Source organism: Gadus chalcogrammus, chromosome 13 (genome assembly GCF_026213295.1).
Source record: "Gadus chalcogrammus isolate NIFS_2021 chromosome 13, NIFS_Gcha_1.0, whole genome shotgun sequence".
Lineage (NCBI taxonomy): Eukaryota > Metazoa > Chordata > Actinopteri > Gadiformes > Gadidae > Gadus > Gadus chalcogrammus.
This window is the reverse complement of record NC_079424.1, coordinates 9,273,760-9,290,554: the sequence shown is the minus strand read 5'-3', so window position 1 is coordinate 9,290,554 and position 16,795 is coordinate 9,273,760. Positions and strand designations below refer to the sequence as shown.

Sequence of the window (16,795 nt, the reverse complement as noted above, 5' to 3'; positions counted from 1 at the left end):
AATATTAGGTGAGGAAAACACAAGATACATTCAAACAGTCAGAAATACATTACAATAACTACACAACAACTAAATGTATATATAGTGCAACAGTAAACGACTAAACAAAGAGTAGGCCTACAGGACAGTGTAAACATTATGATTTGTGTGGGTTTTACACACGCACTCTCGCTTCCTCCCTGTGTGTTAATATGTGCGCTGCTATTCATAGGACATTCACATTATGACACACACACCCAACCACAAACACAAAGATTCTGATTCAGAGCCTAGGTCTATTTGATCAATCCCAAAGGACGTTGTTTATCTGCTCGAGAAAGAAAAGAACAGCCCTATAAAAGCTACAATAAAATAGCATAGCCTACGACAAAAATATGAAGATGTTCGACTTCGCCCTCGAAGTCGAGCATCTTTGCTCAAAATGTAACATAAAATATACCTATAGGCCCACATTAAACCTACGTAGGCTACACAGACACAAATGACGCTGGGTCGACGCGGTTGGTTCTGTGGTCGTGTCAACGGCGGAGAAAGGGGACGTTCTACTGGTACCCGTTATTCTACTGGTCACAGTTCTACGTAACGTAGGCGAGTCCTTTAATGGTTAAACACGTGACCGACGCGCACCGGCAGATTCATCAGGAAGACGAGCCGCTGGTAATAAACCGCGTCCCAATCAACAGAATCATACGTTTTCGGCTTCGGCGTCCACCGCCTCGAATCCCTAGAAGAAAACATCCTGCCTCGCCATTTAGATTTTGGCGAGGACTGAGCTATAGACACCTTCAGCTCGGAGACACGCGTGTCGTTTTGCTGTACTTAAATTGTAAATCCGAGAGGCCACGGTTGATAATCTCGTGGTTGTGTTTTTTCTGCCGTATTTTCAGCCACCTTGTTGGATGTATTCGCCTGCTGCTGCCGTCGTCGCGGTGCTTGGCGCCTGCCTTTACGGCGCGCCTGTCGTGGTGAAGGCGCGGAACCCCGAGCCGTTGAATTACCGTCCTATTATCGGTGAGACAAACACACACATAGACATACAGACATGACACACAGGCACAAACAGGCCTACTTTATAGCTTGCGGTTTATGTTTTCCTCCATGTATAATTGTCTAGAAAGAGGGATGGGGAGAAGAGCATTTCAGAATGGGACATACTGAACTGTAGCCACACTATAGTACAATCAGTTGCAGTCAGCATATCCCCTGATAAAATGATTAAACTCAAATGCTATTTATGATTGATTTTAGGCTAATGCCTCTTTAATGGCATTGAGAAAAGGAGTACTGGGATCAAATTATATTAACATGCATGTCATTAAGCAGCAGGTAGAGGTTATGATGCCCTCAGGGCCACTAGACGGATAGATTACCCTAAAAGCACAACAGTAAAAGGACTACAATAAATACTTCACATAATTCTTCATCTATACACGGTATAAGTAGCAGCAAGTGTCAACATTAGGACATTGCTTCCGGGGCAGGTGTGCTGGCCCAGGAGAACCTACCTGATGACCTGTCTGCCAGAGGCAACTCCTACATCGCCGCCTGCTACGTTAAATACGTGGAGAGTGCCGGGGCCAGGGTGGTCCCCATCAGGTATGTAAGCTGCCCTCCTATTGGCTGAGACGGCCACTTCACACTGTACCGACCTGTGTTCATGTGTGTGTGTGGTCGCCAGGCCTTTCTTTAAGTCCAAGTCTAGTATACGGTTGCGTTAGATATCCACTGTGGATTTATGGTTCCGCGTCGATGAATACCTAGAAGTCCCCGAAAGTCAGTGTGAAGACGATGTGTCGTACAAATTAGTATTCATGTGAATTGGTAGAACGTGAAGTAACAGGAAATGGGTCGCAAGTCTGCCTGCCTGAAGGTTGACCTTTCTTTGTTGGATGTGCGTCCCCAACAGCGAGGGGCTCTGTGGGCTATGGGGGTGATGTAGAGACCCAACACATCTGCGATGGCTAGTCAACATATCCCAAAAGCCTTGAGCGTTCACCTGTAGTCATTCAGCAGGTGTTTCCATCCTAATGGATCCATAAATTGAATGTACTGCAAGACAGGCTTTCCAAAAAGAACCACACACAGTGTGAATCAGCTATTGAAATGAATTCTAACTCTAAATGATATTCTCATTTCCCCAGAATAAACCTACCAGAAGAGGAGTATGTGAGGATCTTCAACTCCATCAACGGGTAAGTAGAATAACCCCAGGACCATGGGTGAAGATTCTCAATTTCCATGTTAATTCAGAAATCACGAGGAGCCAGTTCAGGTGCGATGGCCGTTCATAATGGGGAGGCTGATCTAGAGTATACCTGCCACATAACACGTTACCTCGAGATAACCCCGCTGACGGCTGGAGCGGCCAATTATTGCTATCGTCTCATTGGATGGATTTGTGTTCACCAGAAGAAGAATGCTATTGATTCCACTATCGTCATTCTACTACACACGCATATACGCCAGAATTTGTATATTGGTGTTTTGCATCTTTAATGTTGTATTAAGGGGAGTTACCAGGGAATGTTTTGAATGTTGGATGGGGCTGTCTTAATTTGTATTTGATATGAAAGGTATTTATAAAAAATACAGCAAAACTGCATCATGCCTCTGGCCTATGTAATATACCCAATTGATGTAATCACCAAAGACACTAACCTTCTCCACCATCCCACCTTACCCCTCTGCTTTGCCCTCCCTAGGTTGCTGCTGCCGGGCGGAGACGTGGACATCGAGACCTCTCAGTTCAGTCGGGTCTCCAAGATCTTCTACAGCCTGGCTCTCAAGGTCTTCCTCCCCCTCCCCCCCACCCCCTTCCAAGAGTAACCATTCCACCATTCAGTTACATTAAGAGACATGTTTTTCTAAAGCCATTGCACCGGAGAACAGAGTTCCGTGTGCTGCATGACATAAGGTGCCTGCACACACTGACCCACAAAAAGCCCAACTAACACCCAACTATAGAATGTTGGCCGACGCGTACAACCCTTACCCAAGCCAACTCTGCGCACTGGCCTGATGTCGGTGGGTGATGGTATGTTTTTGTTAGGGTTAAGTTAAGTCATCCTTTATTGTTCCTTTTTGGGGGAAATTCTTTCTCTGCTTTCGATCCATCCGGGAGCTGGTGAACACATACACACTTGCACATACACACACAGAGGAGTGACCTTGTCCGAGGTCCACACACACAGTGGGCAGCCGCAGTGTAGCGCCCGGGGAGCAGGTGGGGGTGTCAGGTGCCTTGCTCAAGGGCACCTCATCCGTGGATGGGGATGTAGGAGAGTGCTGCACAACAACTCCCCCTGTCCACATTTTAGCCATTCGGTCGGGATTCGAACTGGCCACCCTCCGGTTACCGATCCAAGGATGCCCCCACACGGGCGGGTCATGTGCAATCGCCTTCAGTAAGTTTATATTAAAGCTCTTGGCATCAGAGAGACGAGGTGAGTCGATTATTATTGCTAGTCAAGCACATCATAGGTGATGGTACCTGCTTAATTCTGTTTGATTTATCTTTTATTTGAAAGATATCTATTTCAAATTGATCTGACGGTGTCGGGCCTTGGGTGGTCGACCCCACACCGAAAGGTTCATGGTTCGATCCTCAATGCTCACAGTCGGCCCGTAGGCATTCTGACTTATAGTTTGACTTGTGTAGCGTAGTGTGTTGCTGGGTGGACAATGCACATCATTGACAGATCACACATTCACAGACACATTCACTAGGATTCAAATACTTGGAAATGCACAGGAAAAGAAGCCTTTATAGTGGGGCTGGAGGGCCAGATTGCATCAGGAGGAAGGTAGATTACACAGATGGACATCGTAAATTCCTACTATACACATACTATAGTTAGTACTCATGCCTCAGTTATCACACCTACTATAGATGCAACACCTACTAAAGTTAGAGCACCCACTATAGTTAGCACAGCCACTGTCGTTAGCCCACATGCTACAGCTATCACACCTTCGACACCACTGGAGCAATGGGACCGTAATGTATTGCTGCTTATTCCGGGGAATAATAATAAATACAGTAACAAGGAATTTAACAGACACAGATAAGATAATAAGGCACAATTAACTTTATTAATCCCATTCAGGGATATTTGGGGTGACCGATGAAGAATGATGATAATGAGCTCATCAAGACCTCCTCGGAGCCTGAGACGATGGACCATAGAGACTGTAGTGGTGGAGTAGTGTAGTACTCCTAAAAGATGAACGCTGGTCCAGATAGGAATGGAGATCTGTGCTGGGTCACTGAGGATTTTTAAAGGGTTTGAATGTCTTCTGCTCCAGGCAAACGATGATGGGGACCACTTCCCCATCTGGGGCACCTGCCAGGGCTTCCAGCAGATGTCGGTGCTCACGGCCAACAAGAACCTTCTGACCCTCACCAACACCAAGGCTGTAGCTCTACCGCTGACCTTGAGCAAAGGTAGAGCCTACCCTCACCCCGCCTTTACTACAGCTTACCCTTACCTATCCTCACCTTTAGCTCAAAATTACCTACCCTCACCCTTACCCTTACACTTCCTTTACTACAGGTTACACTCACCTACCATCACCTTTACTACAGGGAACACTCCCCTACCGTCACCTTTACTTTAGGTTACACCCACCTGCTTTACCCGAGGTATCATTCATCCAAATTAAACCATAACCTGTATCAGCAACTTTTCGAACATGGGGATTTTATTTGCTTATTTATATCTAAATATTTAAACCCATGCACAAAGTGTTGACGTTTTTCTCACTGAGACACCCAAACTCCCCGTCTGAGATCAAGAAAGGTTTTGTTATCCTAAAATAACTCAAAACAATGACTTTTAGTAAAAATAGATATTCTCTGATTTTGAAAAGAGCTTAAAGCATTGGAAATGGAAGTCTGTAGTGTTTGGCTATTTTGAGGGGTTATTTAATGTTCGTTGAACTGCATTCTGGGTGTTTCTGCTATTTTCAGACAGAAACCTTTTTAGATGTGTTGTCTGATTAGCATAAGCCATGTCTCAATGCTGAAACTTGCACCATGACTAGGACTAGTCAAATGGTCCATCTCCCAGACAATAGCTCACAGAAATTAAACCTCAATGTTTTTCTAAAAGTATCCCCAGTGAAAAATCATCTTCTGTGTTAACTAAGGTATCAACAGTATACCATAGTGATGAGACTGTACTGACAATTGGCGGGAGTTCTACTGTTATTTCATAAAATCCCTAATTTAGTTCTAAACAATAACTACATAGAGTACAGATTAGAAATAATAACACCCGAAGGTTCATTTCTTGTAAATAACTGACTGGTATATTGTAGACAGACAAATAAATTGATCTCCATACCTTAACCCGGCTACACTAGGGAATATTGAAATGAATGTCTTCAGTTTTACATGGACTATGCCGTTTTCTAATGCAGTATGAGTCTCATGGCTGTGGACTGAAAGATAACGGACATCATCCTGTAGGAATTAGCTCTTCAATATATATCTAAATATCCCTAGTAAAAAGGGAACCCACAATCTACTTTCTAGAAAAAATAGTATCAATGGGTATATTTTAAGATGAATAAATGTAAATCGACCCTTGCCACCTTTCACTTCAAGGTGAAACTGGAACCAAATAAGTTTTATAGCTGTATAATAATATTGGATCAGTTGAACTTGGGCTAGTCTCTACTTAATGTCCTCACACAGTCCAAGCATGCATCTGTAGCATGGAAACATCACCTTCTAAACTAGAGGGGAATTGATTGGCTGCCAGCTGGCTGCCCAGCTCTTGGTAAACACAGGATGGTGCTCCTGTTCAATGTTGTTAACATGGTTTAGGGATGGTCTCTGAAGAACTATAAAAATCTCTGACAGAAGTTGTAGGTATCAGTACCTTACATCATTTGTAACTTGATTCATGTAATTTTGCACATTTACAGCAGGTATATTTCATAAGACAGAACATGTGAAAATCCAGATGTTTTATTTAGACAGTAGAGTGTGGGATCCCTTTTTACTAGGGATCCTTCTAGATAAATATTAAAGAGCTATTTCCTACCAGTTGCTGTCTGGAAGTGGTATCTGTTTCTGGTCGACAGCCAAGTCACTCATGGTGCATTTGGTGGAGGGGGTTTGACTATGCTTATCAGCTGGCACCATACAGTGTGATGCAGTACTTCAGCAGACAATAAATGAAACTAAGCGCCAAATGGACAGAGGAGAAAGCAGCTTTAGGAATCCAAATGCAATGTTAGTACACATGTGTATGTTGTAACGTAAATTATTCAAACAATACATTGAGTGGTTTAAAATACAAAGCCTGAAAGTTAAGATCTTTGAAATAACTTACTGGTAGAATGTAGATAAACAAACTTATACTTATTTATATCAGAAGCCAGCCACACTAGGGAATAAACAAAATGTATCTGTTCAGTTGTACATTGTGACAAACAGCAATTACGTTGGAAAAAAGAGGAAGCTCTGCCCCTCGAATGCACCATGAGTGACGTGGCTGTGGTCCAGTTAGTAATATCCCTTCCAGACACACTATTACAGGTAGTAGCGCTTTAATATTTGTTTAGAAGGATTCCTAGTAAAAAGGGATCCCACACTCTACTGCCTAGAATATAATAGGCTGACGCAAAACCTTATAAAGGGCTCTAGACCTTATCACCAGGCCTTTGATGTTCATAAAGTCCTTCCTAATCTATCAGATGTATTTTGCAATGAATACATTTAAATTGTCCCATGTTACTTTTAATTTACAGGTTTAAGTAGAAAAAAAACAGTTGTATACCTTTACAGTAATGTTGCATCAGTAAAACTGCTTGGGTCTACTAGGTGTCCTCACACATTCCCAGCATGCATCTGAAGCATGTCAACATCATCTTCTAAACTAGATGGAAAATGTGAAGTTAATGATTGACTGGTGGCTAGCTGTCCAGCCCCTGGTAAATACCACAAAATGTTTGTCAGGATAGTGCTCCTGTCAGATTATTAATGTTATTAACATGGTTTAAGGACGGTTCAAAAAGCAATAGATTCATTTCCATGAGCTATTTCCGACATAGTGTTCTGCAAGTGATAACTGTGATTGGTCAATGGCCATCATGGGCCATGTCACTCATGGTGCATTAGAAGGGCGGGACTTGATTAATGCTAATCCGAAAAAATATTAAAGGTTTAAGCTTCTACAACTGAATGTGAAACACCCAGAAAATGGGTGTGTGAGTTTTAGATTTGCATAGTTCCATTTTAATGAACCATGAGTGACACGGTTGTTGGCAAGTAACACATGCCGCTTCCAGACCATGCCTTATGATTTATGTTGGAGGAGCGCTAGTAAAAAGAGATCCCACACTCAACTCTCTATAGAATAGCAATATGTTTTTTTTTTCTTTAAAATATTAATAATTTAACCCGAACACCATCCTGTGTTTAGCAAGGGCTGGGTAAACCTGAATGTTAAGTTCTGTGAAATTCTTCATAACCTTTCAGAGATATTTTATGTTTATATAGAAATTTACTTTTGTTAGTTATCAGACATTTTATCCACATTTTCTACCTGCGGAAAACTGGGACCAAATCATTAATATAGCATTACACTAATGTTTGTTTGATCAGAAAAATATATTAAGAAAATAGCATTTTGCTCCTTACATTATTCTTTCTTTACCCTTCTAGATGTATTTTATAAGCTATTTCCTACTTAGAGTGGTCTGGAAGTGATATATGTGATTGGTCCACAGCCATGTCATTTATGGTGAATTAGAAGGGCGGGACTTGACTTATGCTTATCGGGAACATATCAGAAATGTTAAGCTTCTACAACTGAATATGAAACACCCAGAAAATGGGGATTGTTACATGACATTATACCTTTAATGGAGATCTGACATTTCTCTCCCTCAGTAAGATGTGTGTGGTTCAAGTGTGCAGTTGTGTGTGTGTGTGGATGTTTGTATGGATTTCGCATTTCAATGTCAGATGGGTGAGGGAACTCGGTAATTGTTTAAATTACCGAGTAATTTTAATGCACCATGAGTGAAAAGGCTGTTGGCAATTCACATATGCCGCTTCCAGACAGGACACTGCAGGATATAATTCTTTAATATCTATATAGAAGGATCTATAGTAAAAATAGCTTCAACTCACAACTGTCCCAAGAAAACAGGTGTTGCACATTTTCTTGTTTTATGAAATATAAAAAGCTGCTAGAAATGTGTAAAAAAATCTGAATGTAGTTACAAATTAAGCTAATTACTAACTTCGGTAATAGGAGACTTCTTTAGTTTTTTAGATCATGCTTAAACCATGTACCTTTAATAATATAACAGGAGCACCATCCTGCCTCATAATAGTATTTTTGAGTGTTCACCAGGGTCTGGACAGTCAGCTGCCAGTCAAGCATTTACTTTTCATTTCCCATCTAGTTTAGAAGGTGATGTTTGCAAGCTACAGATACATGCTGGGAATGTGCAAGCAGAGCCTAGCCTCAGTTTTGCTGATCCAACATTACTGTAAAGCTATACAACTAATTTAGTTCCAGTTTCACCTGAAGGAGAAAAAGTAACAAGGGTCAATTTATATTTAGTCATACAAAACATATTCAGTTGGATGTTTTGTTAGAAGAACAACAGCTACCTGTCCAGCCCCTGGTAAACACACAACAAACTATTAATAGTCAGGATGGTGATCCTGTTATATTATTAATGTTATCATCATATTTTAGGGACGGTCTGAAATGTAATTTACAGAAGGAATATTCCGTAACCCAAGAGCATGTGGAGCTTGTGATCATTTTATTTAGACAGTGATTGTGGGATCCCTTTTTACTAGGGATCCTTCTAGATAAATATTAAAGAGCTAATTCCTACAGTGTGGGGTCTGGAAGCCGTATTTGTGACTTGCCAACAGCCTTTTCACTCATTGTGCATTAAAGTGTAGGGGGCGGAACTACGCGAAACAGCTGACGTCATGGTAATTATATTAATCTAAACAATTAGAGAGTTTTCTCCACCATCTAAGTGCACACGCAAATGACAACTATACACCCAAATCATACGCACAGAGGGAGAGAACTATAAGATCTCTATCTCTGCGAAATTGAGATCAAATCAGTAAAATAGCAGTACAGAAATCTTGGATCAGCAAAACTGGGGCCATACTCTACTAGGTGATGTCCCACACTCCCAGCATGCATCTGTGGTGTGTAAACAGGCGGTCACCTTCTAAATAAGCAAGTAAACATAAAGAAAATGATTAACCGCGGCAGCCAGCTGTCCAGGCCCTTGTAAACATACTAAATACTATTAGACAGTATGGTGCCGCTGTCACATCATTAATGTTATCAACATATTTGAGGGATGGTCTGGATGACTATAGACATGGTCTGTGATACTGCTTTTAATTAATGGAATAAGCTACTCTCCCTTAAATGCATAGTTTATTATTGTAATATTCTGACATTTCCATCATATATATATCTATACAAGAAGATCATGATTCTTTTCTTTCAGACAGTATAGTGTGGATCCCTTTTTACTAGGGATCCTTCTGGATAAATATTAAAGAGCTAAATCCTGATGTTAGAAGTCTGGAGGCTGGAACTGTGATTAGCCCACAGCCATGTCACTCATGGTGCTTTAGAGGGGAAGGGGCGGGCGGTTGTACATAATGTCCTTCCTAACATTTCAGAACACTTTAGAAATAAATAAATGTAAATTGACCATACTTTCATCTTCTAGGTGAAACTGGAATTAAATTATTTATATAGCTCTACAATAATGTTGATCAGTAAAACGGGGGCTCCACTTGGTGTCATCACACACTCCCTGCATGCATCTGTAGCATATTAACATCACCTTCTAAACTAGATGGGAGTCCATCCCTTGGTAAACGCAACCAAATACTATTACTATTCAGGATGGTGTCCCCGTTAGATTATTAATGTTATTAACACGATTTAAGGATGGTCAGATAAACTATAGAAGTCGTAACAGAATAAATAGTTAAAGGTTGCTTGATTGGCTACTTGATCCTTAAAATTTGCTGAATTTCCACAGGTATTTCATGCGGTGCTCCAGATGGTTTTCCTTAAAACAGAATAGTGTAGGATCCCTTTTTACTAGGGATCCTTCTAGATAAATATTAAAGAGCTAATTCCTACCTCGGTGTGTCTGGAAGCCGTTTGGGTGACTTGCCAACAGCCTTTTCACTCATGGTGCATTAAAGCGCATCTGTGATTAGGTTCAGTAAAGGATGACCCGCCCCTTTAATGCTCCTTGAGTGACATGGCTGTGGATCAGTCAAAGATATATTTTCCTAGTGTAAACTATGAAATGGCTCTTTAATATTTGTCTAGAACGATTCCTAGTTAAAAGGGGTCACACACTTTATTGTCTAAATACAATAATGAAAAGGACAACAATGTGATGAAGTGTGGTTCATAATTTTCTTCTTAACCTCTCGGATATATTTAGCAGTAAATTAATGTATTTTCTGCTACTTTTGTCTTAAAGGTGAAACTGTTAAAAAATGATGTATATAACTGTACAGTAATGTTGGATCAGTAAAACTGGGGCTCGGCTCTACTAGATATCCTCACACACTCCCAGCATGCATCTGTAGCATGTAAACATCACCTTTTATACTAGATTGGAAATGTTACGTTAAGGATTGGTTGGCAGCTAGCTGTCCAGCCCCTGGTAAACACACCAAAAAGTATTTATAGTCAGGATGGTGATCCTGTTATATTACTAATGTTATCATCATATTTTAGGGATACTGTGAAATGTAATTTACAGCAGGTATATTCCGTGACCGAAGAGCATGAGGAGCTTGTGATCATTTTATTTAGACAGTGTAGTGTGGGATCCCTTTTTACTAGGGATCCTTCTGGATAAATATTAAAGAGCTAATTCCTGATCTTAGAAGTCTGGAGGCTGGATCTGGGATTAGCCCACAGCCATGTCACTCATGGTGCTTTAGAGGGGAAGGGGCGGGCGGTTGTTCATAATGTCCTTCCTAACATCTCAGATCACTTTAGAAATAAATAAATGTAAATTGACCCTTGCTACTTTCATCGTCTAGGTGAAACTGGAATTCAATTATTTATATAGCTGTACAATAATGTTGATCAGTAAAACGGGGGCTCCACTTGGTGTCATCACACACTCCCAGCATGCATCTATAGCTAACGATTGTCTGGCAGCTAGCTGTCCATCTCTTGGTAAACACAACCAAAGACTATTACTATTCAGGATGGTGTCCCCGTTAGATTATTAATGTTATTAACATGATTTAAGGATGCTCAGATAAACAATGTCGAAACAGAATAAATAGTTAAAAGTTGCTTAATCAGGTACTTTATCCTTACAATTTGCTGAATTTCCACGGATATTTCATGCAGATCTCCAGATGGTTTTTCTTAAACAGAATAGTGTGGGATCCCTTTTTACTAGGGATCCTTCTAGATAAATATTAAAGAGCTAATTCCTACAGTCTGGGGTCTGGAAGCCGTATGTGTGACTTGCCAACAGCCTTTTCACTCATGGTGCATTAAAGTGTCGGGGGCGGAACTACGCGAAACAGCTGACGTCATGGTAATTATATTAATCTAAACAATTAGAGAGTTTTCTCCACCATCTAAGTACACACACAACTGACAACTATACACCCAAATCATACTCACAGAGGGAGAAAAATATAAGATCTCTATCTCTGTGAAATTGAGATCAAATCAGTAAAATAGCAGTACAGAAATCTTGGATCAGCAAAACTGGGGCCATACTCTACTAGGTGATGTCCCACACTCCCAGCATGCATCTGTGGTGTGTAAACAGGCGGTCACCTTCTAAATAAGCAAGTAAACATAAAGAAAATGATTAACTGCGGCAGCCAGCTGTCCAGGCCCTTGTAAACATACTAAATACTATTAGACAGTATGGTGCTGCTGTCACATCATTAATGTTATCAACATATTTGAGGGATGGTCTGGTTGACTATAGACATGGTCTGTGATGCTGCTTTTAAATAATGTAATGAGCTACTCATCTTTAAATGTATAATTTATTATTGCAATATACTGACATTTTCATATAGCTATACAAGAAGATCATGATTCTTTTCTTTCAGACAGTCAAGTGTGGGATCCCTTTTTACTAGGGATCCTTCTGGATAAATATTAAAGAGCTAATTCCTGATGTTAGAAGTCCGGAGGCTGCATCTGTGATTAGCCCACAGCCATGTCACTCATGGTGCTTCAGAGGGGAAGGGGCGGACTGTTGTTCATAATGTCCTTCCTAACATCTCAGATCGCTTTATAAATAAATAAATGTAAATTGACCCTTGCTACTTTCATCTTCTAGGTGAAACTGGAATTAAATTATTTATATAGCTGTACAATAATGTTGATCAGTAAAACGGGGGCTCCACTTGGTGTCATCACACACTCCCAGCATGCATCTGTAGCATAATAACATTACCTTCTAAACTAGATGGGAGATGTAGAGTTAATGATTGTCTGGCAGCTAGCTCTCCATCTCTTGGTAAACACAACCAAAGACTATTGTTATACAGGATGGTGTCCCCGTTAGATTATTAATGTTATTAACATGATTTAGGGATGGTCAGAAAAACAATAGAAGTCTTAAGAGAATAAATAGTTAAAGGTCGCCTAATTAGCTACTTGTTCCTTAAAATTTGCTGTATTTCCACAGGTATTTCATGCGGAACTCCAGATGGTTTTCGTTAAACAGAATAGTGTGGGATCCCTTTTTACTAGGGATCCTTCTAGATAAATATTAAAGAGCTAATTCCTACATCGGTGTGTCTGGAAGCAGTATATGTGACTTGCAAACAGGCTTGTCACTCATGGTGCATTAAAGTGTAGGGGGTGGAACTATGCAAATCAGACATCAGCTGTTTCTATCGGAGAAATTGAGACCAAATCATTTAAATGGCAGGACAGAAATGTTGGATCAGCAAAACTGGGGCCATACTACAAAAGCGACGTCCCACTCTCCCAGCATGCATCTGTAGTGTTTAAACAGGCGTTCTAAATCAGCGGGTAAACATAAAGAAAATGATTAACTGCAGTAGCCAGCTGTCCATCCTCTGGTAAACACACTGAATAGTATTATTAGTCAGAATGGTGCTGCTGTTACATCATTAATGTTATTAACTGGATCTGGATGACTATGGTAATTGTCTGTGATACCGACGACGCATATATACATATATCATTTATTTCTACCAGAGCATGAAGAGCTCCTGATTATTTCCTTCAGACAGTAGAGTGAGGGATCCCTTTTCACTAGGGATCCTTCTAGATACATTTTTAAGAGCTACTTCCTGAGGATAGAAGTCTGGGGGCCACATCTGTGATTAGAAATGTCACTCATTGTCACTCAGAGTGTCTGTAAACGAATAGGATGCTTGTAACCAATGTGTCCCGCCCACTTATCACTTAAGAAGTGATTAACATTGCATTGGACCGTGTATGGTTCTAGATATAAGTCGGCTACCAGCTCAAGTGTTGCTTGTAATGTGCACCACTAAACTAAGTGTGTGTGTGTGTGTGTGTGTGTGTGTGTGTGTGTGTGTGTGTGTGTGTGTGTGTGTGTGTGTGTGTGTGTGTGTGTGTGTGTGTGTGTGTGTGTGTGTGTGTGTGAACACACAGGGGCCAAGTCTAGTCGTCTGTTCCAGTTTTTCCCAGAAGATGTCATGCAGTCGCTGTCTGAACAAAACATCACGTCCAACTTCCATAGCTGGAGCCTGTCTCTGCAGGTGACCCCCTCTCCCCTGCTGTTCTCCGCCTTCCTCTTATTGGTCTTCCCTCCCTCCTCTTCTATACTACATTATCCTTCTCCCCTGTTCTGTTTTGCCATATTCTCCCTCCCTACCAAATTTTCGTCGCTTCTTCTTATCCCATCCCTCCTCGTTTCGTATCTGCTAAACCTTTCTCGACTCTCATTTCTTCTCTTTTCCCCCTTCGCTTCTACCCTGCTCTTCTATCCTTCTCATCGTCGTGGTCAAAACTCTACTGTTCAATTTGAATAACATTCTGTCCCTTTTTTAATTTCAACCACTACAATAACTGTTTGACCTGAATCTCTCGCAGAACTTCAGCCGAAACGCCAAGCTAAAGAGATTCTATAAGATTCTATCCATCAACACGGACGGCAAAGTTGACTTCATCTCCACCATGGAAGGTACTGTACACTTATAATGTGCTGTCACGGCACTACTGGACTTTGATGGGTCCTTGTACTTCATGTTAGTCTTGTGGGCATGTAGTTCCTGTTTCTCTAATGTCTTTAAAATGCACTTTCAGGAGTGCAAATTGGAACACTGTATTTACACCACGGTTTATCCACGTTTATAATATCCTCCATGGCATTATCACATAGCCTAACCTAAGTGCAGACGGATTCCATCAGCACCGTGGTTGTCCTCCATCAGATCTTTCCTCGACCGATTGGCTTTTTCCACCAAGTTCAAGAAAACGTGGGTTGGAAAGGACATAGGATGCAATTTGTTTGACTCTGTACTTCCTGGTCTCTCTGATAGGCCTGTCAATGTACTTCCTGGCCTGTCTGACATGTGTGTCCTGTCTCCTGCCCCAGCCTATCGGTACCCGTTCTACGCGGTGCAGTGGCACCCAGAGAAGAGCCCCTTCGAGTGGGTGGACAAGCCGGGCATGGTCCACCTGGGGTCCGCCGTCAGAGCCTCCTTCTACACCGCCTCCTTCTTCATCTCAGAGGGTGAGGAGGAGGAAGGGAGGGAGGGAGGGAGGAGGGAGGGAAGGGGGGATGAGAAGGATGGAGGGAGGAAAAAAGGTAGTTGAGTTGGGGTGGTAGAGACGGAGGGAGGTAGAGACGGAGAGAGGTGACTGAGGTTGAGGAAGAGGATGCAATGAAGAATGGATTTGGTTGGTTCGGTTTACCTGAAATGGTTTTCCAAATCAACTCTAAATTAACTTTCCATCATTCTATTTCTCTCTCTCTCCCTCTCTCTCTTTCTCTCTCTATCCCCTGCCACCCTTCTTTCAACAGCGATGAAGAATTTCCACAACTTCTCCAGCGCAGCAGAGGAAGACAAAGCTCTCATCTACAACTTCTCCCCAGACTACAAAGGACAGGGAGCTATCTTCATCCAGAACTACTACTTTGACTAGGGATCTTCATTGAGACCCAAGACCCAGCAAGACTCCCCTAGCACCCCAACTACCCTCTCCTCCTCTGGGCTGGGTGTGCCTCTGACCCCCTTGGTTCCTCCTGGTTCCTGCTGATCTTCACGGTGTCTGTAACTAATCTTTTCTCCTCTTCTCTTTCCTCCTCCTCTGTTTCTCCCCATCTCTCCTTCTCTTATCAGAGTGGCTTATTCAGTTTCTTAGTCATCGGGTTTAGTCAGGCTTAACTAGATTGAGGTAATTCCAAACCGAGAGACTCTGTGTCACCAAAACATGTGTTGTGTGGTTTATCATCTTATTATTCCTGAGTGGGACCCAGTATTGGGTGTTTGAAGAGCTAAAAGAGAAATATCTTCCTTAAAAGAGAGATAAATCGCTGCAGAGATAATGTTCACTTTAAGAGATATCTTTGTCTGAAGAGAAATATCGTCAGCCAAAGAGGTATACGTTAATCGAAAGATATTGCTTCAACTAATGAGAGGTCCTGACCATGATAATAATTGTATTTATTGGTTTTTAATTAAAAAACAATCGTTTCTCTCTTACACTAGCTGTCTCTCAAAGAAAGGCACATCTACATTTGTTTATTCATGGGTAAAAATGAGATTGGGAAAGTTATTTTTCTCTTTACATTTATTTTTTGATATAATGAGTGATGATGAGTTTTAAAACGCTAATATCATGTTCTCTCTCTGTGAAGATCTTAATCTAGTTTCAGAATGTACAAGATGTTGTGCTGTGTCACCCTGTGTGTAGCTTACTGTGGTTGACTGACTTCTGCATTTTGTAGAAAGGGCAACGGTCATATTTGTTACAGTAATCTTATCACATGTTGCGTTATCTAGCTCTGTGGCTTTAAATCGATGCATTGATTGTATGAGTGGAGCTTGTTTGCTTGCAAATAAAGTAGTATAACCTAATAGTGGCTCCTCTGGTTTATCCTATAAACTCGCTAGATGGCGCCACTGCATACAGCGATTTAGTTTATACTGAGTCATAAAACTTGCTGAAATAAACTGCCTTCTTGCCAAAAACATGATCAAATAGAAATGTAATTGTAGAACTTTAATGCATTTATTGGGAGTTACTGAACCATAACCTACAAAGAAAACAAAACCATTGATGGTTGGAGTGAATGTATAAACAATGGCGGTTCTACACGGGGGCCTGCGGGGGCCAGTGCCCCTGTAGACATGTCCCTGCCCCCCCCCTGTGCTGACCAAATAAAACAATTATCATTTTAATGATTTTAGGGAACTAATGCAATGCATCGTTCGACACGGGTAACTTAGAGCGGCTAACCCAAACACCGTGCTGCTGCTGCTGGTTCAATGAGAGCTCAGCGACTACTCTTGGAGAAAGGAGCCACGATTTCTCCTGTTGCAAGAGTCGAAGCTAAGCAAAACGATTTCATTTCTTACGCCTCGTGCCCACTGCATCCGTCCGTTGACTGATCCCCATTGACTTTGAATGGGGACGGACGCGTAATGCATTGTGGATCTGTGTGCAAATGTAAGCAGTGTGACACTACTCGGGCTCTGACGACCCTGGAAAGCTCCCCCATCCGTCAGCCACGCCTTCCGACGACCTTTGACGGACGGTGCAGTGGG

General features: G+C 41.6%; 1 protein-coding gene and 8 non-coding genes across 9 annotated transcripts; 1 reads left to right on the top strand and 8 right to left on the bottom strand.

Annotated features, from left to right (window-relative positions):
- Nucleotides 1-513: 513 nt before the first annotated feature.
- Nucleotides 514-16,122, top strand: zgc:171566. Its single transcript, XM_056605499.1, has 10 exons — nt 514-657; nt 888-1,011; nt 1,482-1,596; nt 2,142-2,192; nt 2,703-2,787; nt 4,306-4,444; nt 13,674-13,780; nt 14,115-14,205; nt 14,620-14,757; nt 15,049-16,122. The coding sequence occupies exons 1-10, from the start codon at nt 601-603 to the stop codon at nt 15,168-15,170; spliced, it is 1,029 nt and encodes a 342-aa protein (XP_056461474.1). The 5' UTR covers nt 514-600; the 3' UTR covers nt 15,171-16,122.
- LOC130402721 (U7 small nuclear RNA) lies at nt 5,993-6,048 on the bottom strand. The gene has a single exon (XR_008903993.1). It is a non-coding gene; the product is annotated as a U7 small nuclear RNA (small nuclear RNA).
- LOC130402720 (U7 small nuclear RNA) lies at nt 8,811-8,866 on the bottom strand. Its single transcript, XR_008903992.1, has one exon. It is a non-coding gene; the product is annotated as a U7 small nuclear RNA (small nuclear RNA).
- Nucleotides 9,520-9,576, bottom strand: LOC130402726 (U7 small nuclear RNA). The gene has a single exon (XR_008903997.1). It is a non-coding gene; the product is annotated as a U7 small nuclear RNA (small nuclear RNA).
- LOC130402725 (U7 small nuclear RNA) lies at nt 10,103-10,158 on the bottom strand. Its single transcript, XR_008903996.1, has one exon. It is a non-coding gene; the product is annotated as a U7 small nuclear RNA (small nuclear RNA).
- LOC130402724 (U7 small nuclear RNA) lies at nt 10,861-10,916 on the bottom strand. The gene has a single exon (XR_008903995.1). It is a non-coding gene; the product is annotated as a U7 small nuclear RNA (small nuclear RNA).
- LOC130402719 (U7 small nuclear RNA) lies at nt 11,435-11,490 on the bottom strand. The gene has a single exon (XR_008903991.1). It is a non-coding gene; the product is annotated as a U7 small nuclear RNA (small nuclear RNA).
- LOC130402723 (U7 small nuclear RNA) lies at nt 12,138-12,193 on the bottom strand. The gene has a single exon (XR_008903994.1). It is a non-coding gene; the product is annotated as a U7 small nuclear RNA (small nuclear RNA).
- Nucleotides 12,757-12,812, bottom strand: LOC130402718 (U7 small nuclear RNA). The gene has a single exon (XR_008903990.1). It is a non-coding gene; the product is annotated as a U7 small nuclear RNA (small nuclear RNA).
- Nucleotides 16,123-16,795: the final 673 nt, after the last annotated feature.

Coding starts and splice junctions, on each gene's coding strand:
- zgc:171566 (XM_056605499.1), top strand. CDS start 601: ATGGTTAAACACGTGACCGACGCGCACCGGCAGATTCATCAGGAAGAC. Junction 1,012..1,481: donor GAATTACCGTCCTATTATCG/GTGAGACAAACA, acceptor CTTCCGGGGCAG/GTGTGCTGGCCCAGGAGAAC. Junction 4,445..13,673: donor ACCGCTGACCTTGAGCAAAG/GTAGAGCCTACC, acceptor GTGAACACACAG/GGGCCAAGTCTAGTCGTCTG.